Source organism: Monocercomonoides exilis, assembly GCF_001643675.1.
Source record: "Monocercomonoides exilis strain PA203 chromosome Unknown scaffold11-1913109, whole genome shotgun sequence".
Taxonomy (NCBI): Eukaryota; Preaxostyla; order Oxymonadida; family Polymastigidae; genus Monocercomonoides; species Monocercomonoides exilis.
The window spans coordinates 535,559-561,304 of record NW_027150556.1 but is presented as its reverse complement, the minus strand read 5'-3'; the positions used below and the strand labels follow the sequence as shown (position 1 = coordinate 561,304).

General features: G+C 40.1%; 4 protein-coding genes across 4 annotated transcripts; 1 reads left to right on the top strand and 3 right to left on the bottom strand.

Moving 5' to 3' along the window:
* Positions 1-524: 524 nt before the first annotated feature.
* On the bottom strand, positions 525-11,536 carry MONOS_10428 (uncharacterized protein; the record flags this gene model as incomplete). Its single annotated transcript, XM_067862878.1, has 1 exon — positions 525-11,536. The coding sequence occupies one exon, from the start codon at positions 11,534-11,536 to the stop codon at positions 1,298-1,300; it is 10,239 nt and encodes a 3,412-aa protein (XP_067731542.1). The 3' UTR covers positions 525-1,297.
* Positions 11,537-12,108: 572 nt separating this feature from the next.
* MONOS_10427 (uncharacterized protein) lies at positions 12,109-17,277 on the bottom strand (the record flags this gene model as incomplete). The annotated part of the gene is made up of 1 exon (XM_067862877.1): positions 12,109-17,277. One exon carries the CDS (start codon positions 17,275-17,277, stop codon positions 12,283-12,285), a length of 4,995 nt encoding a protein of 1,664 aa, XP_067731541.1. The 3' UTR covers positions 12,109-12,282.
* A 1,276-nt stretch (positions 17,278-18,553) lies between these two features.
* MONOS_10426 (uncharacterized protein) lies at positions 18,554-22,992 on the top strand. The gene has a single exon (XM_067862876.1). It carries the CDS (start codon positions 18,592-18,594, stop codon positions 22,369-22,371), a length of 3,780 nt encoding a protein of 1,259 aa, XP_067731540.1. The 5' UTR covers positions 18,554-18,591; the 3' UTR covers positions 22,372-22,992.
* Positions 22,993-22,995: 3 nt separating this feature from the next.
* On the bottom strand, positions 22,996-25,650 carry MONOS_10425 (uncharacterized protein; the record flags this gene model as incomplete). The annotated part of the gene is made up of 1 exon (XM_067862875.1): positions 22,996-25,650. The coding sequence occupies one exon, from the start codon at positions 25,648-25,650 to the stop codon at positions 23,737-23,739; it is 1,914 nt and encodes a 637-aa protein (XP_067731539.1). The 3' UTR covers positions 22,996-23,736.
* Positions 25,651-25,746: the final 96 nt, after the last annotated feature.

Below are 25,746 nucleotides of genomic sequence, written 5' to 3'. Positions count from 1 at the left end.
ACATTGAAGAACTTGACATTTCTTATGCATGACAAATTATTAATCCAATTATTGTTTTAAAGTGGTTGATTGCATTTAAATTGCAATTTGTGAATTTTATTCAATTGGAAAAAGAAACAAAAAATATTTCAATCCAAAGAAAGAATATTTATTTTATTCCATAAAAAGACATTAGATTTTTCAAAATTAAAAACAATATCTAAAAAAAATGAAAATTGTTAATATTTTTCTGCAAATAAAAAATCTTTAAAATGCTAAAAAAAGGACTAATAATTGAAATTCAAGAAGTTGAAAAAATAACAATGGATGTTTGATGCGTATGATGGATCAGTGATAAGTGAGCTGCATATAGAGACGAAGTATAACAAGAGCTGGACAATAAAAAGTTAAAAAAAAAAGGGATAATTATAAAATAACTTCACCAAAAATTATTTCGATTACGATACAGAAAACAAAAGAACTATACGAAATGAAGAAACGACTGATGGAGTGATATTACGTGATTGTGTAAAAATTTTAAAACATTTTTTTTTTTTTGAGCTGGTAATGGAATGAAATTTGGATTAAAAACGAAATACATAAAAATAAAATTAAAAATAAAGAAAAAACAAACTTTCAAAATGAGAATATAAATAAATAAGTGCATATGAATATCTTTATTAGTGAAAAAACTAAAGAACGAAACAAGTTTCAAAAAAAATTATACATGATTGGTTTTTGTGGAAAAAAGGAGAGAGAAAGAAAGATAAATAGGGAAAAAAAAGCAAATATAAAATTTAAGGCTATCAAAATAACTCATAAACTCATAATAATCTTTCGGAAAGTTAAAAACGGATGAGAACAGTCAAAAAAACAAATAATAAATAAAAGATCGATAACAACTATAAGAAGACAACAACTTTGAGGAAAAAAAAAAAAATAAAAAAATAAAAATAAAAAGAAAGAGATCATTAACAACCAAATTAAAATAGATTCAAAAAAAATTTCACAGTGATAATAATAATAATAAAAAAGTCTTTCTAACTGGAGTGATTAAGATAACACGCAATCAAAGCAAACACACAATCAAACAATGACACTTATTCAAAGTGCTTTCCGATTCAATCGATAATTCGTTGTGGATATAGACACTTGTCCATCAACAATGCAAATCAGTTCAATTATGCCATCCAATTATAAATGAACAAAAACATGTATCTATGAAATTCCTAATGTGATACATCACAAGCAAAAGCTATTTAAGAAAACAATAAAACAACCCCCTCCCTCCTTTCCCCCATCATCCTTTATCTTCCTTTCACTTCTCGTTCTTCTTCTTATTCCTCGCCATCTTCTCCTTAATCCTCCGCTCTCTCAGCAAATGCCTCTCCAGCCTCCTCAGCATCGCCCTGCTCATCGCCCTGTCCTGCTGCCTCACCGCTCTGAAGTTGTACAGCATCTTCCTCTGCTCCTTCTCCCACACTGCTTCTGATATCCAGTGGGGTCTCACTCTCTGCACCAGCGCCACAGCCATAAAGAGTGCCCTTGCTGTCTCTTCGTCGGGGGTGATGTTGATTTGCGGGTTGCTCACGAGGGATGTGAGGGTGTTTGTGAAGCCAGGGACAAGAGAAGTGCTTGGAACAATAGAAGAGACCGACGGAAACAAAGAGGTTAAGTTCACGCCTTGCCCAACATCGGGTGGAAGCACAAGAGATGCTGGAATCTGATGATTGTTGGAAATAATACTGGATGCTGGGGCAGTGGTGGTGGTGGTGGAGGCGGAAGCTGAGGATGTGGCCGCACTCAAAAGGAGAGGAGGACGAGAAGAAGAAGAGGATGAAGAGGAGGAGGAGGAAGAAGAAGAAGATGATGATGAAGAGGAAAAAGAAGAAGGCAATGAATGTTGAATAGCAGTTCCAACGGTTGACTCAATCTCCTTCTTCGCAATGATGTTTCTTTGGCGTGCGTTGTCTTCTTCAATTTCTTCCTTTGTGCGCTGTGGGACAGGCAGAAAGAGAGAAGGAGAGGATTGGGCAGCATCGAGGGCAGCATAGTTGGAAGAAGGAGAAGAGATTGGCAGAGAGGAAGGAGAAAGGGATAAAGACAAGGAACATTGAGACTGAGGAGTGAAGGAGAAAGAGTGTGGAGCTAATGATGAGGCACTTTGAGGGCAGGCTGGCTGGGCAGAAGAGGGAGAAGAAGGAGAAGGAGAAGAAGAAGAACAGGAGGAGGAGGAAGAAGAAGTCAAGATTAATGAAGGAGCAGATGCTACAAGAGAACTTGTAGAGGAATGACTTCTGCTTTCAAGCAGTGCAGGCAGTGAGTGAGTGTTGGGACACATGGGAGGTAAAGAGGAAGTGGAAGAAGAATACAATGAAGTAGAGGAAGAAGAGGAAGAAGAAGAAGAAGAGGAGGAAGAGGATGAAGATAACATCATTGATGAATGATCAGGATTATAACTGTTCTCGACATCATCCACAATTTGTGACAGGTCAGAAACAACTGACTTTGGAATGGAATCCAAACATCTTCTCTGATGCACCTTTCTCCGTTCAGACTGTATTCTTTTGTTCTCTTCATTGCGATAGCTGCTTGAGGAGTACGAGAAGGAAGAGGATGAGGAGGAGGAGGAGGAAGAAGAAGATGTTGAGAAGGATGATGATGACCAACTTCCCACAACTTTCTTTGTCACCTTCTTTTTGTGTGTTCGCCTTTCTAATGAATAATCACTTGGCTCCTGTGTTTTCTGTTCTCTTTCACCACCTGATTCTTCGTTGTCTTCTTCATCATCTTCATCTTCAACAACATCATCTCGTTTCACCTCATCCTTTTCCTCAATGTCCTCATATCCTTCCTTTTCTTCCTTTTCCTCCCCTTCTCCATCTTCAATCCTTCTGCTCTCTTTGTCATCTTCCCTTTCGCCTTCACTCTCACCATCATCTTCATCTTCATCTTCATCTTCATCTCCATCCTCTTTCTCACTCCATCCCTTGCACTCCCTCTTCTCCGGGCGCATCATATTCCTCGTCACAAACGACATCCTGTCTTCTTCTCTTCTCTTCTTCTCATTCGCCTCAATCTGTTCAGACAGCATTTTCTCGTTCTTGCTCATAAACAGCAACGACGGGTGCACTCTCATCCACTCTGCTTTGATCCTCGCTATTCTCTTCTTCTCTTGCTCTTCTATCCTCCGCTCCCAAAGAAGCGGGTGCACATGCGCCTCTCTCCTCGCCCTCTCGATGTCTTCCGCTCGCATCAAGCGGGTTCTTGTGTTGTCTTCAGTGCCATTGTTATGATTACTATTGCTATTGCTATTGCTGTTATTATTATTGTTATAGCCATTGCTGTTGAGATCCTCATAACTTATCCAATTCTCTGCTTCAACGAACGCATGCTGTGCAGATGCTGAGCGTCCTGTTCCGACTTCTTCATTCTCCAGCATCTCCAGCACTTCCAAGTTACTCTGATTTCTTCCTTCTTCATGAACAGCCTCATCTTCCAATGCATCTCCTTCCATTCCTTCCATTCTTTCCACACCTTCTTCCACTTCTTGCTCAACTGTCCACACTTCATTCACTGCTGGCTGCTCTTCTGCTTCTTCTCCTTCACCTTCTTCACCTCCTTCACCTTCTTCTTCTCTTTCTCCTTCTTCTCTTCTTCCTGCTCTACCAGCCACTTCAACTGGAGGTGATAATTCAACTGTGTTTGTCGACTCAATCTGCATAAATGGTGAGACAGGGTTGCTTTTCACTCCTCTTTTCTGGTGAGGGGTGACTAAATTCCCATGTTCTGTGGGAGAAGCCAGCGAAATCAGTGAAGCAGGTGAAGTAGGTGAAGTCATTGAAGTCGATGCATTCCCTTCCATTGACCTTAGATGAGTCAGTAGCTCCGCCTCGACTTCAGGTGACTGGAACACAAACTGGCTGTCGCTTGAAGCAATAGAATTCGAAGGAGACAGCTCAGCATTCAACAAGGAAGAGTTTGCTCCATTCTGGTTGTAATAGAAGCGAGGGGTGTGAATAGAGGAGCGGTGATTTCCCATTCGATTTGTGTGGGGCACTTTGTGGATGCGTGTTCGATTGACTGTTTTGGAGGCATGATGCATTCGAGATGAATGGAAATTGGGTGATTCCAGCTGGAAGGAAGATGTGGCGGGGGAAGAAGAGGAAGAGGAAGAGGAAGAAGAAGGAGAAGGAGAGGGAGAAGAGGGAGAAGGAGAGAAAGAAAAAGAAGAAAAAGAAGAAGGCGTCTGCAATGGAGAAATAAGCGAAGAAGAGCAAGAAGCAGCAGCTGTTACTCTTTCCTGTTTCGCTTTTCTCAATTCTCTTTTGTCAATCAAGAAGTCAATGAATGCCAATCCTATCTCAATGCTTCTTCTCAGCTGTGTGTTGCTGATAGCTTGCGCCATCACCCTCAAATTTTGAGTGCTCCTTTCACTTTCATTGCCATTTTTACTCACAAACATCGCTTCTTCATTCAGCAACTCCCTGATCAGCGCAATCGCCATGCTCAGATGATCAGTCAGGCTGTTCATTGAAGCAGATGTGTTGTTGTTGTTATCACTTGTACCACAACAAAAACAACTGCTGCTGCTGCTACTACTGCTGCTTATACTACTGCTGATGATATCCATGCTGTTGCTTAAACTGTTGCTGTTATTGAAGCTGTAAATGCTGGTTCTGCTTCCACTGCAACTTCCACCCCCACTTCCACTGCAACTGCAACACACAGTTGCAATGTCTGACTCACCAACAGACAAAAGAGAAGGTGTTTCGCACAATGGAGATACAGATGCGATTGGTGTTGAGGCAGATTTTGTTATTCTCTCTTGTGCTTCTTCAGATGCATATGGAAGGCTCATTGCGATATCTGAGACAGACAATGAAGCACTGGAAGAGGTGGCAATGTGTGCTGGATATGTCTTTTGTGGTGGTTGCTCTGAAAAAGAAAGAGAGAGGGAATAAGAAAGAGAAAGCGAGCGAGAAGGAGAAGGAGAAGGAGAAGGAGGAGAGGAAGAGGGAGAAGAAGGAGAAGGAAAAACAGCTGGTGTGTTTTCATATGAAGGAGGAGAAAGAGGAGAAAGAACAGAAGCGGTGCAAGTTGGTGAGTCTTCTATTGTCATCACATCAGACGCATCCGATAAGTATTTTTTATCTTTCCTTTTCAACTCACTTCTGAAATTGCCAGTTTTCTTAGCCAATTTTGATGTTTTCTTGGATAATTCGTGTAATTGTGAGGAAGAGGCAGAAGAAGACAGAGCTATCAGCACATTCCCTAACTTTGATGAAAGATAAAGCGAACGTGCAAGCTTCGTCTGATGTTTTTGCTTCAGTTTATGATTATTCGAATTGTTCATTTTATTATTCTTGTTCTTGTTCTTGTTCCTATTGTTCTTCATCTTCTTTTCATTCTGTGATTTTCTGTGTCTTTTTGGAGCAGCATACACTTCTTCTTCTTCTCTTTCTCTTTCTCTTTCTCTTTCTTCTCTTTCTTCTTCTTCTTCTTCTCTCCTCCTCCTTCTTCTTGGCGGGGTTAACAACACTCCATCTTTGAATGGATCGTCCATCTGTGAGGGTGTTATTGCCACAAACTGCAAATCAGCTGCTGTCAGCACTGGGCGTGAGGGTTGTGCATTGAAATAAGAAGGCTTCGTTTGTTTCCTCTTCTCTTCTGACGGATGAGAAGATTGAGAAGGAAGAGAAGAATAAGTTTTCTTTTCTTCTTCAATTGATGTTTGTTGGGAAGAGGTTGATAGAGGAGAACATTGCAAGCTGGTTGTTGGCATGTTTCTTTTGGTTTTCTTTGAATTGGATTGCTTTTGAGGAGCTTTTTGTGAAGGAGAAAGAGTGGGGGAGTTGAAAGAAGAAGGAAAAGAGGAAGAAGAAGAAGAAGAAGAAGAAGGATCAACAGAATTAGAAGATGACAACCCAGTTCTTGTGGATGATTGATACATTTTCTTCTTCTTTTTGTTAACTTTATGTTTTTGTGTTGGCTTTGCAAAAGTTGAATTTTGAGAAGATGAATTTTGTTGAATGGAAGATGCTGATTGTGATGGTTCTTTATGAACTGAAGGTAATTTAGCAGAAGGAGCAAGAGCAAGAGCAGGAGCAGGAGCAGGAGCAGGAGCAGGAGCAGGAGCAAGAGTAGGAGCAGGAGGAAGAGGAAGAGGAAGAGGAAGAGGAAGAGGAAGAGGAAGAGAAGGAAGAGAAAGTGGAAGAGTGGGAAGAGAATGAAGAACAGAGATTGGAGGAGGAGGAGGAATAACAGGAGGAGTGGAAGAAGAAGAAGAAGAAGAAGAAGAGAAAGAGGAAGAAGAAGAGCTCAAAAATGATGAAAGCAGCAGTTTTTCTTCGATTTTCTGTGAAGTTTGAGAATCCAACGGGAGACATACAGAATGAGAAGGAGGAGAGGCAACGAGATGAGAAGATTCAAGTGCAAGCTTAGAAAGTGGCAAGGTTTGGAGATAATTGTCTGAGGGTGGAGGGATTGGAAGAGAAGAGGAGGAGGAGGAGGAAGAAGAAGGAGAAGAAGAAGGACAAGAAGTTTTCGTCGTCGTCGTTGCTGCTGCTGCAATTGATGACGGAGCAAAAACAGAAGCAGAAGAAGCAGAAGCAGAAGAAGATGGTAGTGAGGACATATTGAGTGATTGAATGGACAATGCATTTGCTGAAGATGATGAATTATCCAAGAATCTTCCAGCAGAAGGCGGGCGAAGAATAATCTGCTCATTGCAATTCGAAATATCTCTTTCTCTTTCTTTTTCTTTCTTTCTCTCTTCTTCTTCTTCTTCATCTTCTTTATCCTTTCCAGTTGTTATTACCACAGAAGAAGAAGACATAGAAGAAGAAGAAGAAGAAGAAGAAGAAGAAGAAGCATTCAACTTCACGTTTTTCAACTCACTGGGTGATATTTGTGTGTTTGGCAGGCTAATTCGAGTGATGTCTGAAGGAGACTCAACAAAGCTGCTGAAATATGAACTGACTGCTTTGTTGATGAAGACAGATCTGATTGAACTCTTTTCGGGTGTGAAGGAAGGGGATATGGAAGAGGAAGAGGAAGAAGAAGAAGAGGAGGAGGAGGAATTTGAGTAAGAGGAAGAAGATACGGAAGAAGAAGAAGAAGAAGAAGATGCAGAGGAAGGTGCAGTGGGAATGGAGATAGTTGTTGATGATGATGGCGTTACAGCAGAAGAAGGAGAAAGAGAGGAAGAGGAAGAGGAAGAGGAAGAAGAAGATGCGGAAGTGGAAGCTGAAGAAGGAGAAGGAGAAGGAGAAGGAGAAGGAGAAGGAGAAGGAGAGGAAGCTGATAAAGATAAAGAAAGCGGAGAAATAACCGCGGGTGTACTGTTAATCATTGTAGAACCCGAAATAGAAGCAGAAATAGGAATAGTAACAGGAACAGAAGAAGAAGAAGATGATGATGAAATAGAAGAAGAAGAAGAAGAAGAAGAAGAAGCATTAGAAGAAGAAGGTCTGACTGAAGAGACAGTAGATAAAGAGAGAATAGAGAATAGAGGAGGAGGTGGAGGAGGAGGAGGAAGAGGAGGAAGAGGAAGAGCTAATTTGTATGTCGCTGCAAATGCAGGACGATCTGATGAGGAAGAAGGATGAACAGAGGATGGAGTGGAATCTAAATGGGGTGATGCTAATGATGATGATGATGAGGTTGAGGTTGTTGATAATAACAATGATGATGATGATGATGAGGAAGAAGAAGAAGGGAAACGCAATGAAGATGAATTTGTAGAAGAGGATAATGAAGACAAAGAAGAAGAAGATGACGATGACGATGATTCAATTATATCAGTCTTTGAAGCAGGAAAAGAAAGAAGAGGAACATTATGTTCAGAAGGTGTGGTGGAAGAAGGCTGAGTGAATGACAATGCTTTCATGTCATCTGGCTGTGAAGAGAGAGGAAGAGGAAGAGGAAGAGGAAGAGAAGTATGTGATGAATGTGGTGTCTGAATGACATCTAATAAATGATTGGTGGATGGTGATAAGGAGGAGGAGGAGGAGGAGGAGGAAGAAGAAGAAGAAGAGGAGGTAGAAAGAGAAGATGAAGAGGAATGAATAACAGAAGTCGATGATGAGGACAAGGATGAGGAGGATAAAGAAGAAGAAGGCAATGATGATTGAGATGAATGCTGAAGAGACAAATCAACTGCAGCAGTGTTCAAAGCCAACTCTGCTGCTTTCTGTGGATACGTCAATGGAATATCAGCATTGTTATTGCTATTACTACTATTTCCATTATCATCACAGACATTACCAATATGGCTATTATTATAATTATTATTATTACATTTTCTATCATCAGCATATTCACTGAATTCTCCATTGCTGCTGCTTCTGTTGTTGCTCACACTGTCTCTAGTATTGATGCCAATACCACAATTGTTATTGTTATTACCAATGTTATTATCAGTATCAGTATCTTTGTTATAGTCATTGCTATTACCTGTTCTTTGATCATCATCTTTTCTTTGAGGTATGTTAGACAAGTGTGAGGAGCAGAATAACAGCTGATGGAAGTTGGTTGAATGTTCTGAAGAGTTATCATCTTTATCGTCATCAGCAGCAGCATCATCATTATCAGAAGCAGAAGAAGCAGCAATAACAGAAGAAGAAGAAGGACGTGATAGAGAAGGCACTAAAGATTCATAAGGCTCATGTAGTGGCTGTGATGTGGCTTGAGCAGAAAGCATAAAAATAGGAGGAGGAGGAGGAGGAGGAGAAAGGTGTGTTTGCTTGGAAGAGGAACTAACGTTGATATGATTTGTGGATGAATATGTGGATGAATATGTGGATGTGGATGCAAATGAAGAAGACGGGGTGGAAGTGATAGTGGAATTAAACGTGGAACTGAAAGTGGCATTGAATAATGGAGTGATGGTGGAGTTGTATGAAGGGGTGGATGAAGGGGGGAATGAAGGGGTGAATGATTGATGGAACGAAGGGGTGAACGAAGAGGTGAATGGAGTGTGGGTGAATGAAGGTGTATATGAAGGGGCGAATGAATAAGTGTGTGTGGATGTGAACGAAGGAGTGGATGTGAACGAAGGGGTGGATGTGAATGAAGAAGATGTGAATGGAGTGGGAGTGAATGGAGTGGATGCATTATGTAAAGCGGAGCTGCCTGGATGCAGCAGCGGGGGTGTTGCAGCAGGCAGAGGAGGAGAGGAATAAATAGAAGACGGCACAATATGGGGTGTTGATGGAACATGGGTTGATGGTATAGAAGAGGGAGAGGAGGATGATGGGAAAGAAGAAGAAGAAGAAGGTTTCAATGCAGCATCATCTGATACAGAAACATAATCAGAATTCGAATAAGAAACAGAATCAGGTACAGCAGCCAAAGCTGGTGAAGAAATATCCTCTTCGAAGAGCAGGTCATTCTTTGTGGGCAGAGAAAGAGGGCGAGCAAGGTTTGTGTGAGTGATGAATGCGCTTGTGCTCAGCTGCTGTGAAGAGGCAGGGTGTTTGGCAGGCGATGGGCTGAGGGCGAATGAGGGGGAGGAGAGAGAGGAAGGAAGAGAATGAGGGGAATGAGGGGAAGAAGGGGAAGAAGGGGAAGAAGGAGAAACTGGGGAAGAAGCAGGAGAGGATGAAGGAGAAGAAGCAGGGGACGATGAATGGGAAGAAGAAGGAGAAGGAGAAGCAGACAATGAAGATAAAGTGGGAGAGGATAAAGAAATCGAAAAAGAAGAAGGGAGGGTAGAAGGAGAAGGTGAGTGAGAAGGCGAATGAGAAGGCGAATGAGAAGGAGAAGAACATTGCAATGAAGATAAAGAAGATTGTAAAGGAGACGATGAATCACAGTCAAGAGATTGAGGTTGAGGTTGGGGAGGAGGAGGAAGTTGAGAAGAAGAAGCAGCAGCAGAAGAAGCAGCAGAAGAAGCAGCAGAAGAAGCAGCAGAGGAAGAAGAGTTAAAAGTACTTACAAATTGGAGTTTAGGTGAGTGAGAGAGAGAAGGCGGAGAAGAAGACGTTCGCTTTGGAGGGTAGATTGAATGAGAATGGTGTGCTGAGGAAGCAAATGCGCTGTTAGCAGAAACAGAAGAAGAAGAAGAAGAAGAAGAAGAAGAAGAAGCAGAGGAAACAGAAGAAGAAGCAGAAATAGCAGCAGAAACAGAAGCAGAAGCAGAAGCAGACGCAGACGCAGAAGAAGAAGGAGGGAACGGAAGAGGAGGACGATTGGATGACTGGAAAAATGAGTGGAGAGGGGAAAGAGTGAGGGAGGATCGGCGAGATAGAGAGGAAGTGGCTGCTGCGGCTGTGATCAGGGCAGAAGATGCTGAAAAGGAAGAAGAAGAAGAACAAGAAGAAGAAGAAGAAGAGGAGGAGGAGGAAGAGGAATAAGATGATGTCGATAATGAAGGCACAGTCGAAAACAACCAGGAAGATGGAGCAGGGGCAGGCGCAGGAGGATGAGCATGAGCATACGCAGAAGGCGAGAGTGAGTCAGAGAAGCAGACAGGCGGGGCAGCGAAGCTTGTGGTGGAGCGTCGGATGTTTGGGAGCAGCGAGCTATCAGTTGCAGAAGAGGCTCTGTTGGGCGAGGAAGGGCAGGACATTCGAGTGTACAGGTCAGACTGAAGAGAAGAGGTGGTGTTGGAGTTGAGGATGAGAGTGCTGTAGAATGAAAAGGGGGTGGATGCGATGTCCATGCTGGAGGCAGAGGAGCATTCAGAACGGGCGGAGTAGTGTGGGATGAAGAAGGAAGAGGAAGAAGTAGAGGAAGAAGAAGAAGAAGAAGAAGAGGAGGAGGAGGAAGAAGAGGAGGAGGAACCAGAAGATGAAGAAGAGGAGGAAGATGAAGGAGACGAAGTAGTTGACGAAGATGAGGAAGCAGAAGAAGAAGAGTTTGAGAGCTGGTCTGAAGGCTGCAACGAGATGTCGTTGGGCATGCTGCGAGGGTCGGGTGAAGGAAGCAGCGAATTCGATGAGCTTATGTTTGGCACTGCGCCTTCATTGGGACATGCAGAAGGAGTTGTCGAAGTTGAAGACATGGAGCATGAGGAACTGCTTTTTGGCAGATTGAATGAAGAAGACGGCGCCAGCGGAGCAGGGTGGTGCAGACGCAGCATGTTTGGAACGGGGTCTATTGCTGTCTGCTCTGGCATCTGTCTAACTGACTCATGCAACGCTGGCTGGAGAGGAGAAAAAGCGGAATCAGGATAAAAAGACGAAGGTGAAGAAGTTACCAATATACAAGGGGAGTTGAGGGAAGGTGAAGATGTTGCTGATGATGATAAAATCAAAGAGGAGAATGAGTTTGAAGAAGAAGTTACTAGAAATGGTGATGCCATTGATAATTTTGGCTGCGGTAGAAGTATTTTTATTTCTGAAGGAGGAGTGATTGATCCCTCCGTTGTTTCATTAATACAACAAGATCTGTCATACAATCCGTTGGGCGAAGTTTCTTGCAGTTCTTTTTCTTTTATAGTTGCTGTTGAAGAAAGTTCACAATCGATATCATTAAAACGAGAACGAGCTTGTTCATGTAATCCCGCATCATGAATATTAGACATTGCTTGAACTGGCTCAATAGTAGTCATTTCGATAAGTCTTTTATTATTTAATGAGCTTGAAGAAATGCTTTTGTTTGTTGTTACCTCTTTTTTGATGCCTAAAGAAGATTCAGCTTTTCTCCTTTTTCGCTTATTGTAGCAACAGTAAATCCAAAAAAACAAAGTCACTCCAATAATTGCGCAGACTCCAAAAATTACAGGAATAATCCAAATGTTAAAACTGTGCTCAGACTCATTTGTTGATGAAGATTGCTGAAAAAGAGATCGAGTTTCTTCAAAATATTTCTTTGCCAAAAATACAGAAGATTTATTTCCTGGGCAATTATCCGTGTTGAAGCGCGATAAAGTGGATCTGGAATGACAAGAAGATAAAAAAGAAAGCTGTTCTTTCCTTGATTTCATTTTGAAAAAGGCAAGCTTCAGCCGATAAAAGAAATAAAATTTGAAATAAAGACAAAGAAAAATGGATCTTTACGCGCTAAGATCCAATTTATAAAGAGTGATGCCCAAAAGACAAAAAAATTTTGATCCGCGACTTATAATTTTTAAATGAGAAAAAATGTCAAGTCAAAATTTAAACCACAATTTTTAAAATGAAATACGTTGTGCAACGTGTTATTTGACTTTTGAAATCCTAAAAAATATCTAAATATTGCATATTAAGCGAGTGATTTATTTCTTTCTTTGAAAAAGGTCTTTTCTATATTAAAAATAAAATTTTTCAAAAAAGAATAGAAAATATTTAATTCAACAACTTCCTCATAAAGCGATATTCAGAAGCTAAATACTCCGCCCATTGAGCTTTTAACTTTCAATGAATCAAGATAACTCAAAACAGGTTCGGCAATATGAACAGCCTCCAGCTCATCATCATCATCATCTTCTTCTTCATGTTTAATACTTTTCTCTGCTTTTAGCTCTCCTTTTCTCCCGTTTCCTGTTGTTTTCCTTCCATATCTTCGTGGGAGCCTCTTATTCGCATCAATTTCTCTGTCTGCCCATTGCTCTTTCCTCCATTTTCTCTTCCATTTCCCTCCATTCAACCCCCACCACACTGCTGCGTCTGCCTCATTCCACAGCTGCCTGTCAAAAAGCAGCTCAATATCCACAATCTTCCTCGTTGCCAGCTCCTCCCCGCACATCACAAATATGCCAGTTGTGCCCTCTTTCCGGCGCCAGCTCATCATACTGCAGCTCTGTGGATCCATCAATCTCCATCTGCCATAATATTCATCACTGTTGGGCTCAAATCGGAAAGGTGTTGATTTCAATGCCACATGCAAGGGCTTTGAGAGATCTGCAAGGCGCAGTCTCGAAAAAGAATGTGAAGAATTCCTGCGCAAAGTTTTCTCATTTGTAATTTTGGCTTTCTTCACTTGAGTCGGAGTTGGTCTTGAGCGTGCTTTCTTTGGGGAAGTATATCCCATCCGCGGTGATTTCACCAGCTTCGAATTATCAGAAATCTTTGGTGATTCTTTGTTGCTTTCTTTTGTTGTTTCACTCAATCGAATCGAATGACTCACTGAATCTCTTCGTCTGTTTCTTTCGATTAAAAGTGAATCTTTCAATGTTGCTTTTTGAGCTTTTGAGTCCTCATTCGCACGCAGCCAGATCTGATTGATTAAAACACATAGTGTCATCAACACTCTTGGGGTGTAATCTATTTCTTCAGCTTCTCCTTCACTGTGATGATTCACAGACATATTTTTGTCATCTGCTGATTCTTTTGATTCACCAATTGAATTTTTCATTTCCCTTTTGCCTTCTCTCTCGCTCTTAATCCCCTCAAACAGTTCAGTAAACGTTAGCATTCCACTGCGTCTGATATCGTGTTTAAGAAATACAGCTGATATCAACACAAGCAAGTCATCCTGCACAATGTATGGATGCAAATCATGCAGAAGAGAAGAGATGCTGCTACCAGTCAAAGCAATCTCTTCTTTAATTGTTACTTTCATTGAAGCAGACAACGAGTCAGATAAGATTTGCTTTCGTGCTTTTTTCGAATATCGAAGTGAAAACAAACGGAACAAAAACCGAGTTACTGAAAATGGAATGAAATTCGCGGGAAGAATATGAGGAAGAAGAACTGTGCGAGTAATTTTTGAAGAAGGTGTGGTACTTCCAGAATTCGAACGGTCACTTTTAATACTTGTAAAGCGCGCAACTGATGATTTTGTTTCTTCAATATCTGCTTCCTGCTCAAATTCTTGATCGAGGGATATATCGTTCTCACCAATATTTAACAGGTTTCTTTCTTTTTCTCTTTCCATTTTTGCACTTGCCTTTTGCGAACACAAAGCTACACATGAAATTACCAAAAGAAGTCTCCGCAGAGTCAGATGCATCTGTTGTGTTACAAACGGAAACCCAATGTCTGTCCTAATTCTCTCTTCTTCGTTTTTCTCTTCTTCAGTCAGTTTTGAACAACTTTCATTTTCAGTAGAATCTTTCTTGCCTGTTTTTTCTTTCTTTGCTTCATTTTTTCCTGAGCGAGATTTTGTATTTTTATGTTCCTTCTCAATCCATTGCATCACCTCAACAACCGAGACAGGTGTGTTTCTGTTTTCCAGCAATGGCTCTTTTGTTCTTCTATTGTATAATTCCTTCAGCAGAGGATGAAGCAGAATGTTGTTCAGATGATGCCCTGGATGAGGAAGAGCACTTGTCGATGAAGTGGGTAAAAGGGAATTCGACGTTGCATGTGAATCCTTCTTTGCTTCAGGCAAACCATCACACCCGCCAATAGCATGGGCACAGCGCTCTATTTCTATTCCACTCAGAGTGAGGTTCCAATACAATTGTTCTCTCATCTTTTCACTTCGCACACCTAATTTCATTAAAAAAACAGAAAACTCATCAGGCTGGAGACAGCTGTCAATGTCATAGCTGCCAAGAATAAGAGAAGGCGTCGTTTTTGAAGATTGATCTTGAGAAGAAGAAGAAGAAGAAGAAGAAGAAGAAGAAGAAGAAGAAGAAGAAGAAGAAGAAGAAGAAGAAGAAGAAGAAGAAGAAAAAGAAGAAGAAAAAGAAGAAGAAGAAGAAGAAGAAGAAGATGATGATGATGATGATGAAGCAAAGCCAGTAGTTGAAGAATCGCTTGACTCCTTAGGTTTTTGAGTTTGATCAAAAGAATCGCTCATTTGTCCCATCATTCCATTTGATCTTTCCAATGTCGACTCTGCAAATGACTCATTCTCCAATCTTTGAGATTCGCAGACATCAATCAGAAGTGCATCCTGAAGAAGACCAGCTTCACGCCCCAATCGGAACAATGCTGCAACTTCATTCATTTCCCATTTTGTGCTGTTCAGAAACTCTGTGATAGCTGCATCAAACAATCTCATCTTGGTATGAATGACGTCGGCTGGAAGCTTTGTGGCAACGAATGCCCTTGGCTGCTGTGTAATTGCTGTTGAACGAGATGAGGAAGACCGCTTCAAAGAAGCCGATGAGCTAGATGCTTCGCCATGTTCAGTCTCATTACTCGGTTGGCTAACGTCCGTCTGCTCTGGGAAGCAATTCTGCAAGTAAGGCAAATCTTTGGGTGAGCGAGGTATTTGAAAACGGCGACGAGAAAAAGGAGAACGAAGCGCATGTGAAGGAGAAGATGAATAACGTATAGGAGAATGTGTTGAAGATAGCGAAGATGTGGGTGACCTTGGTGAAGAAATAGAAGGATAGTTTGAGGAAAGAGAAGATTCTGGAAAGATTGAGAAAGGCATATGAGCTGGCGATGTTGAGGAAAAAGGCCAGCTGGACTGAATGTATGCAGACTTGATGCGCTCCACATAACTCGAAGTGGGACTTCTTGGGCTTTGGCGTGAAGAGCCAACACTTTGACTTGGCGAAAGTGAATTGTTTAATGAATTTGGTGAAAGAAACGAAGAATTGCGCATGGAGACAGACGGAGAAGAAGGACTAACAGAAGATTCTGACAGCCCTCCCTCTTTTCCTCCTTTCATTTGAGAAATCAAGTCCCCATTTTTATCGTTTTTAAGTTCAGAAAACCCATCCGCATTTTCCTTGTGTAGTTCAAAAGTGCTATCAGCTGCACTTCCACAGCCATTTGAATCAGATGTTACTCTGCCAAAACTCCCATTCATTCTGCATTTCATCTCTTTTCTTTCTTCTTTCCTTTTCCGTTCTGTTTCCAGTTGCCACAAAATGTCCCTTCGTGGCTCTTTAATTCTCCACGGTACGTGAAAGTTGCTGAAGTTCCTTCTGCTTGTTGAGGCTGTTGCAAATCCTCTCTGAGAAGGAAAGCTGTCCACAGGTCTTTGCCATTCTGTCAAAGCAGACAATTTCGGAATGGATTCGATCGAGTGACTTTTGAATGAATCATTTTCGAGACTCTCAGAAGAATAAGGAGATAATGATTTGATGTTTTGAGATAAAGCAAATGACTGTCGAATTGGCAATGAATCAGTAATGTTTGAATTAGAAGAAGAAGAAGATGTTGAAGAAGAAGACAAATGAGAAGTGCGATCACCTGAACAGTCAATGGGACTCTGGTGGCTCAATCTGAATGTGAAAGGAGATGAGCTGCGCCGGGGCGTATTAAGCACATCAGCCTTTGAAGAATCGTCACCGGGTGTAGGAGTTCTGGTTGAATTAGAATCGGAAGCAATCTTCTGAAAAACGAATCCTTCTGCTTCATCCGTTTGAAACGCAGAAATTGGATAATGATGAACTTGCCCTTCACTTTTATTAATTGCTCTTGCCGATTTTGGAGTGCGATCTGTTAAAGAAGTTGAATTTGAGTTTGGATTGGCAGCACAAGTTGAAGGAGAGTTTCTAACTTTTGAACCTTGTTCTCTTTTATTCGGTGTTGTTATCCGACTTGCTCCATAAGAAAATAACATTTGAGTTCCTGAGATTGCAGGTGGAGTGAGAGGACACGGCAGAGGCGACTGGGGCAAAGGCGTTGTAGATGACAAGGGAGTAATTAGGGAATGTGTCAGCAGCGTTGCTATTGATTCATCCGCAAAGAGCGTACTATTCTTTTTTGATGCATCGTTTTTCTCTTCTTTGGTCTCTTTCTTGTCTTTGTCTGAGTCTTCACTCTCTTCAATTTCATCATCCTCTTCATAAAAATCATCTTCCTCTCCTTCCTTGTTGAATATCCGTCTGCCCCTTCTCCTTCTCCTTCCTTTCTTCTCTCCTTTTTCTCCTATTTTCAGCAGACCTCTCCATTTCTGAAGTGACATTTCGTTCAGTCTCTGCGATTCTATTTCCTTTAACTGTGCCATCCGTTCTCTTTCCATTCTCCTCTCTGTGCTAAGCTGCATTTGCTGATCTTTTTGCTTTGCAATCCTTTTTTTCATTTGGTTTGCGAATAATTCTTGTGTTTTTCGGAGTTTCCAATCGTTTTTAATTGATTCAATCATTCTCTTTCTATCTTCAGTTGATTTTTCTATTGTTTTTTCGTCATTTTCTGTTTTTGACTCAATTTCTATGTCTCTTTGACTTTTTCGAAACATTTCATCATTTGCAGAAGCTTCATATACGACTTTTTTTGAAAAAAGTTCACTGGCATTGCACTCATGATCTTCATCTGAATATGTGAATGATTGCGATTTTACTTCTTTGCCTGACTCGTTGTCACTAATTAATGAATCTTCCTCTTTTGGCTTTATTTCGTTGTGATCTGATTTATATGGAGAGGCATCAAGAAGGTCAGATATTCTTTCATCAGAAAAATATCTTTCTGTTAAATATTCTTTTTCGTTGTAATTTAATGAACCAATTGTATTTAACTGCGGCATTACACGAATCGATGATGACAAAATGTTATTCATAACACGATTTTCTTCGGGGTCTTCCGTAAAAGCGGAAAATTTTGGCTCCTGCGACAATTGGTGTGTTTGAAATAAATCCACAAAAGGAAAATCACAAAAACTTTTTGGAGTGCAACACAATAATTCTTCATTTTGAAATGAATTGTATTCCTTGTTGTCTGTTATGTCTTGTTTCGCGCACAAATCTGAAAAACTTTGCTTGCTTAATATCATGGAGCTTATATTCTCTTTTTCGGTTGATAACAAGGATAAATTTGGAACGTTATTTTTAAATTTATTGCCAGGAAGATCTGTTTGCGGTAACTTGTCTTGAAATTGAAAATATGACGGTCGTATAGGAGAAAAATATCTATTTGAATAATTATTTTCTAGAACAGATCGTGATTGATTTTTTCTTTGCAATAGTACAGGTGATACGCTTTTTCTTTGAAGTTCACAATCGGTTTGTCTTGGTGAAATGCAGTTTTCTTTATTATGAGGCTGCAAAGACATTGATTTTGAAGAAATTGGAATCATAAGTTCGGGAACAATTTGTTTTTTTCTGCCATGAAATTTCTTTTGTGCTAATGTAAACTTACAAGGTATTGAAGAATGCTTTGTTCCTTCCATTTTGCTTTGCTTTTCAAAAAGTGAACAATGATGAAAATTCAGTTATTGCTTATAATATCTCCTTTTTTTAACATAAAAAATTCTGTCAAATAGGTATATTAATTTATTGACAAATAACCAATAAAAATTTCGATTTGTCAGAAATGTTTGCAACAAAAATCAGTTTTAAAAATTTTAAACAAAAATTATATTATAATGGCAACATGATTGGATTCTTTTTCTCAGTTTATCAAATATCCAATTCTTCAACATTATCGAAATCGAAAATTGTATTAATATTTCTTTACATATATTTTTACGAACAAATATTCTTTGAAAGCCATTTATTTGAAGAAAAATTCTTCAGAAAATTTTTTTGAAATAATTATTGAATATTAATAGCAAATTCAACTATTAATTGAACAAAATATAGAAAATATCCAAATTTTAGTGATTCTCAAAAATAAACAAAAAAACATGATTTTGACATTCCATGTCAAAACCGTTTCTCATGTGATTGTTACAATTGTTCGTAATAATTACATTCTTTTTGTTTTTATGAATCTGAAATAAAGCATCTCCATAAGGTGATATGTTAAAAAAACAACTTCAGAGTCCGTTTGACTTCAATCACTTGTGATCCCGCCCATCACACGGCATATTAAGATCTTTCTTCAAAGAGATTGGGTTTAAATGACTGAGCAAGAAATTGAGCAAATAATAGGGGAAGAAATACATGAAAATAAAAAAAATTTGAAAAAACCTGATATTTTAATACCCCAATTAAGATTTGACACTGATGGCTTAAAGGAGGATGAGCAAATAAGTTCGCCTTTTGAGAAAGCGGAGCATGATGGCTTGCTTCAGACAGGTTCAGTTGAAAGGCCATATGACAGGCAATCAGTGGGCAAAGAATCGGATGCTAATGATATCAAAACAGCCAGCAATTCTGCGCAAAGTACCTTTTTTTATAAAGAAAATACAAGATTTTCATCTAATGAACAACTGGAAGAAAAAAATCCTGAAAAAACAAATGGAAAACAATCATACGAAAACAAAGATGCTAATACTACTCCTTCATTGCCGTTTCTAAGGTCTTCAAGGAGGATTTCTTCCCAAAAGATGGAAAAAAAAGATGATGTTTTCAGATGTCCGAAGATGAGATGCTACAAAATATTCGCGACGCAAAAGGAATTGGAGGAACACATGAAAACGCATTCAAGGAGTAACATGTATCACTGCACCTGGGAAGGTTGCAATCAGTTCTTTCCCACAAAAGTGAAGTTTATGGAACATGTTGCACAACACACCGGAGAACTTCCATTTCGCTGTGATGTTCCAAATTGTGAAAAGGCTTTCGATGTTCGAGTGAAATACACTCGACATATGAGAGCTGCACATGGTATTGACGTTCGCATAAAAAAAACAAAAGACAAGAAAAAACCTAAGCAAAACACCGGAAAAGCATCGAGAGAAAACAGCGGAAAAAGTGATCACAGCACGAAAATTAATGAAGGAAGAGAAAAAGGAAAAGACGCGCTGAAGCAAGCCGATGCGGACATTGACGAATTGGTAAAAAAGAAAAAGAAAAAGAAAAAGAGGAAAAGAAAAAGCGAAGAACTTACCGAAACGGAGTTGGAAGACAGCCTTGAAAGCGAGTACTCATCGGACGCTAACAGCAGCGCAGAAAAGGACAGCTCAGCGGATGAGGGAGACGGTGATGAAGATGATGACGGTGAAGGTGAGGGGGAAGTTGAAGGCGACATTGAAGGTGACGGAGAAGGCGAAGGTGAAGGTGAAGAAGAAGGAGAGAGCGACAGCTGTGTCATCATTAACAACACGGCCAGCAGCCCAAAAAGCATCGTCAGCTGCAGCGAAGGGCGGATAAGCGTGAAGGAGGACAAAAAGCAGGAGTGTTTGTCGTCATTGCAGAGCTTGCAGAAGGAGTTTATGGAGAAAGCGGCTGCAGCAGCGGCAGCTGCTACTTCAGAGCCTTCATATAGCACTCGGAGCGGAGGGAACAAAGCATCCGATTCACTGTCTGCGAAGAAGAAGAAGAAGTTTCTCCGAAAAGAGCGGAACATGCACCGGAAGGCGCGGGACAGCAAGTACGACAGCGGGGCGGTGCAGTATATCGACTCTCGGGACGTGTCTGAGGCCGAATGCTCCGCCGACTCGCAGGAGCTGCAGTTTCTGGGCGAAGTTGGGCGGCAGCTGAGCGACTCCGATCTGCGCCGCGTGCTCTTCCCGCGCCCGGCGGCGTGGATCGACCAGTTCCACTTGCTGGACCCGGCTTTTTCAGACGCGCGCGTGCTGCTGCCGCTTCTGACGGCGCCGTTCTTCCAGAAGCCCTCACCAAGCTCGCAGTTCTCCCGCTTGCCATATCCTCAGTCTGCCGCTTCTTCCTTTAAAAGCCTGCAATTCACACACCCGTTTACTGTCCCTTCGGAAGAAGCAACTAAACTTACCCTCTCTTCATACTCACTGCCTGAGTCTTCTGCTTCGCAGCTGCGCGATCATCGGCCGATATCTTCTTTCTTCCCTTCTTCACTTCAACAGTCAAACACTTCATCTTCTGAAAACCCTTTCTCTTCATATTCGCAGAATCTCTTTTCTTCTCAGCGTGGTCTTTCTTCATCACCATCTTGTTCCACTTCACAGACTCAGCCTCTGCTACACGTCACATCCTCATTCACTCGCACTTCAGATGACTCTTCTGCCTCATCTGCTTCAGCTCCATTCACTTCATCTGCCAGCTCACCTCACTTCATTCTTCCAAAAAAGAAAAAATTCCTTGAGAAAATTCTAGGAATGAGAAATTTACAGTCGAAAGAACAAAAAATTTCAAATCAGACGCAAACACCAAAATTATCTGATATCAAAACACCCAATCTGCTTGGTGCTCCATTTGAATCTGCTCAAAAAATGTCTTCTGAACAAGATTTGAAAGACGTTCAGGTTAAGCCATCTTCTTTCACTGCAACTCCTTCCAGCTCTAATTCTCCGCTTGCAAAAACTCAATTCTCTTCGCCTGACACATCATCGCATTCGCAATTAGCTGAACAAGAGTCTTCGCCTTCTTCCATTTCTCTTCGAATTCCTAATTCTATTTCTTTTTCAAAATCACCATTACAAAGTTCTTCTTCCTCTACCTCTTTGCTCACGTCATCTGATCCATCTTCTTCTTCATCTTCACAATCATCTTTTGCTTCTGATGCTTCACAAAATTCCACTTCCAATCTTCAGACGCCGAACACACAACGATCTTCATCCTCATTCAATAGACTGCCAATGGAGCCTCCAGCATCACTCGGTGCTTTTGATAGCTCGACGGTTGAATCTCTTATCAACGCAGTGACTTTTGTGACGAAGGCTGTTCGCGACATGATTCAGCTTGTGAATGCTGAAGGAGAAATGAAAGGTCAAACAACAGCATCTGAAAAGAACGAGAAAAACGATGAACCGAAAAACATCCAGACGGATAAGAAAGATTCAGAGGAGCCGAAAAAGGCGGATGAGACGAAAGAACACAAAGAAGTCAGCCCAACAATTAGAACAACTAAAACACGCTCAGGTAAAATTGCACAAAAGAAACCAAAACAGCCAAGAACTCAAAAACGGTCTGTTCGCTCTTCAAACCAAGAGAATTCGGTGGATATTAAAGAAGACACGGGGAAGCTTGAAATGAAAGATGAAAGTAAAATTCTGCAAACAGAACAAAAAGAGATGATAAAATCCATTGAATCTAAAATCGAAAAAGCTGAAAGCCAAAAAGAATCACAAATGCAGACAGGTGTTTCTTCTGGAGGCGAGAAGCTTTCTGGTAAGCAGATATCGAGAAGGAATTCTTTTGGTGCGGGGAAAAAGAGTGAAAATGAATCGATTGCTCTAGATAAAAGATCAAATGAAGATGAAAAGGTGTCAAATAATCGGAAAGTTGGTTCAGGTGAGCCCAGTGTTGATGTGATGCAAGCGATAGAGAAGGACAGCCTGACTGCACAAGCAATAGAAATAAGCAGCTATTCTCCGTTTGAGTCGTCTCTGGAAGAAGAGGCAAAAGAAGGCGAGCGGATTAACCGCGCTTTGTTTTCTGTCGAAGAGAAAAGTGATTGGCGAGAAAAGAAGAAAGAAACTCCGATGGAAAAATACCTCAAGAAAACAAAGAAGGAAAGAAAGAAGGCGAGCGTCAAGGCGAAGTCGGAGTTGCCAGAACAGCCTATACAACCAGCACAGCCAATACAACCAGAACAACCCATTCAACATATCAGTCCGTATAGAAGAGCAGCATCTGCAAACAGCTATGTTGCTGAGCTTGTGCAGAAGCGGCAGGAGGAGCAAGCACACCGCAGAATCAAGAAGCGGAAGGAGGATCCGGCTAAAGAGACGCTATTAAAAGCCTTGCCGAAGTCAAGTGCTGCGCAAGCTATTTTGGATCAGATTACGAAGCGTGCTGACAAAAAGGCAGCTGAATAACAGAAGAAAAATAGAGTTGTACTTTAATTTCAGGTGGGATGGATTTATACATATTTTTTATTTGATTGATATATTATCTTACGTTTGCAAATGTTTCTTCTTTTGAAATGGTTTCTTCTTTCCCACTTTGTTTTATGGTATTTATCTTGTTTTTCATCTGCTCATTGTTTCAGTTATCCTTGTTCATTTTTTGATTATTCATTATTTATTTTTTTATTCTTATTTTATAATTATTCTAATTATTTTTTTTTTAATTTTGAACTGAAAAGTCTTGAAAGCTCGTTTTTTTGCAGCTGTTATACTAGAAAATATTTCTTCAAATATTGTAAATCTTCTGTTTTATTTCAAGAATTACAATTTTAATTTTGTTTATTGATTTGCTTTGATTAAGTATTTTTGTTGAGGCATGTCGTTATTTTCCTTCCTAGCAGTTTTTAAAAAAAGAAATTTCTGAGTTAACGATCAATTGATCGAACATTACTTCACACTTTATATATCTTGTTTTAAAAGCTTTTGAGCATTTTTCTCTTCGTTCACTACTATGTTTTCATATTGAAAGCACTTTTTTGATATTCACAACTTATAATTACCAATGGGAAAATAAACTATGTGTTTGTTTTAGTATTTTTTTTTTCATTTATGGAAAATCATCTTGTGAGTTCAATATTTTATTCGGTTCAGAACGAGGAATAACAATTGAGCAGATGTTCTTTTTGTGAATTGTGCATGTGATAATAACAATAAAAGTAGTAATAACAACAGCAATAGCAACAGACAAAAATGACAAATAATTTTTGTGAGCAATTTAACACCAGATGATCGTGCAATCAAATACATCATAGAAAGTCAAAAATCATGTGAATGAATAATTTTTCAAGAATGAAAGTAAAAACAAACGAAACATCAAAAAAGGCAAATCAACGAAATGAACTTTAAAAGTTATTTAAATAAAAGTACATATAAATGTAACTAAAAAGGAAACAAACGAAAAAAAGTGTAGCGCTTCAATGCAAATCGAAAAGAAATGAATGAACTTTAAAAAATTAGAGCAAATATTTTGAAGTGCGAAATTGAGATTAGTGAAAACTTTGAATGAAAGAGTTTTAATCAGGTTGGTGAAACAGATAATTGATAAGACTTTAAGTTAAAAAAGAAGAAGAAAACTTTTTATACACACAAAGTTTAGGCTGATTCATCATCATGCAAATAATTCAAAAAAAAATTGTCAAATGCTTAGCAGCTTTCAATCACTTGTCAGTTATCCAGCAATGAGCAATACAATAGGAAACTTTAATATACATATAAATAGCTTTTGCACAAAATATGAAATGAGAAATTTTCTAACAACGATGAATTAGTCTATCATCAATTGCTATCTTCCATAAGCAACGCCAACGTTTGCCTCATTTGCTCTGTTTGCAAAGCGATGTTCTCTGCAACACCCAGCACTGTCCCATCATTCTGCTGTTCGATCGAAGTATTCACTGAATTTCCTTCATCAGCAGATGAAGACAGAAGCAAAGGGCACGCTGCAGAAAAGGAATTAGAGGCAGATGCTGTTGGAAGAGGAACATCATGTGCTGCTGATTGTTCAATGCTCTGTTCTGAAGCAGAAGTAACAGTAGATGAAATAGAAGGATAAGATGCTTCATTGGGCAGTTGCTTATCTTCAGTGTTTAAGGCTTCGTGACTTTGTTGTGACATCATTATCTTTTCATCGCTACCACAACCACATTCTTCTGATTCATTAACATTTTGTCTGTCATTGCTTTCATTGCTTTTGTCAGGCAAGCACTCAGGAAATTCCAACAACTGAGAATCAGACGCTTTTTGAGGGGTATTTTGAGAAGATGACAGTTGTGTATTTGACTGTGAAGGCAGTTGCTGTGAATGTTGTGTTTGTGAATTGGATGTTTCGTCTGCAGAAAATGTTGCTGAGGCCTCAGCAGCATTTAATGATGGTGGCTGTAATGAAGAAGAAGTGGGAGAAGAAGAAGAAGAAGAAATGGGAGAAGAAGAAGGTGAAGGACAAGTCACTGCTGCTGAAGATGATGATGAAAGTGAGTCAGCTGCTTTTTGTGGGGAAGCAAGTGGATCATGTTGAAGTGTTTTTTCTTGTCTCTTTTGCGTGGAATGAGTGATTGAAGAAGAATGTGAGTGATTGGTTTGAGCAGAGCCAAAGGAAGAGGTGGGAGAGGACGGAGGAGCTCCGACTGAATAGCGAGCTGGAGCAGGGCGCACAGGAAGCATGTTCGGGCTCATGTCAGACGAACTTTTCAATGAAAGCCTTCTTTGATTGTGATGCCCTGCCTGGTAGGTCGTGTGCAAAGGACTGTCCTTGGGAGCATCTTTGGGCGAAGAGCCGAATTCCATCAGCACAAACCTGTTATTTTGATTCGGTTGAATTTCATTAACTCCTGTACCAGGTGTGTCCAATGACGATGATGTCATCTTGGGTGAAGCGCGCGGTTTTGAAAACATTGTTGGTGGCTCATAGATTCGATGATTTTGAGTGTGTTGGTGAGATGTTTCATAACGAATGGAGCTGTGTGGTGAATGAGGAGAATTCGTAGCTGTTACTGGTCCTGCACTTCGTATGATACTTGTCGAAGAAGGTATTATAGGAGGCGTTGAAGAAGCTTGAGATGGATAAGAGTAGTGATATTTAAAAGAGCCAGTGGTAGTATTTGGTCTTATTGATTTTGATCCAGCATGTGGTATAAACTGGCGCGTTAATGTGGGTGACTGGAAAGTCGAAGGCGTTATAACAGGAAAAGACGGATTCAATCCCGATGATTTTTCTGATTGTTCGTGCGATAATTCTTTTTGTATTTCAACTATTGTTCGTTTTGAATGATTTTTATTTGAATATTTCACTGAAGACAGCCCAAAATTCACAGCTGTTACTGGCAATGGAGAAAAAGCGCTAAGGCTTGCGGGAGCAGTCTGAGACAACCAATTCGAAGTATTATAAGGAAGACTGCGCGAAGAAAAAGATGCATGCCCCAAAGGCAAAGTTTCATGAGTCGATGAAGAAGTAGAAATAGATGATGATAGTGATGCTGGATGTTGATGAAGTGGAGGTAAAGACACTTCCCTTTTTCTTAACTTCTTATCTGAAGAAGTAAATTTCAAATGTTGTTTTTGAGGAGTCTTTCGAGATGTGTCAGCAAAAGTTGCCTGTGTTGAGGGAAAAGATGAAGTTATTATGGAATCGATATTGGATGGAGATGATGTAACACTTACTGAAGGAATTGGTGAAGCAGTGATAATTGACATTGCACCTTTCAAAGATGATGGTTTTGAATTTTTATTGAGGAATAAATACAAATATAAAGCAACGTTAGGCCCCCAACAATCTGTTTCACTGAGCAA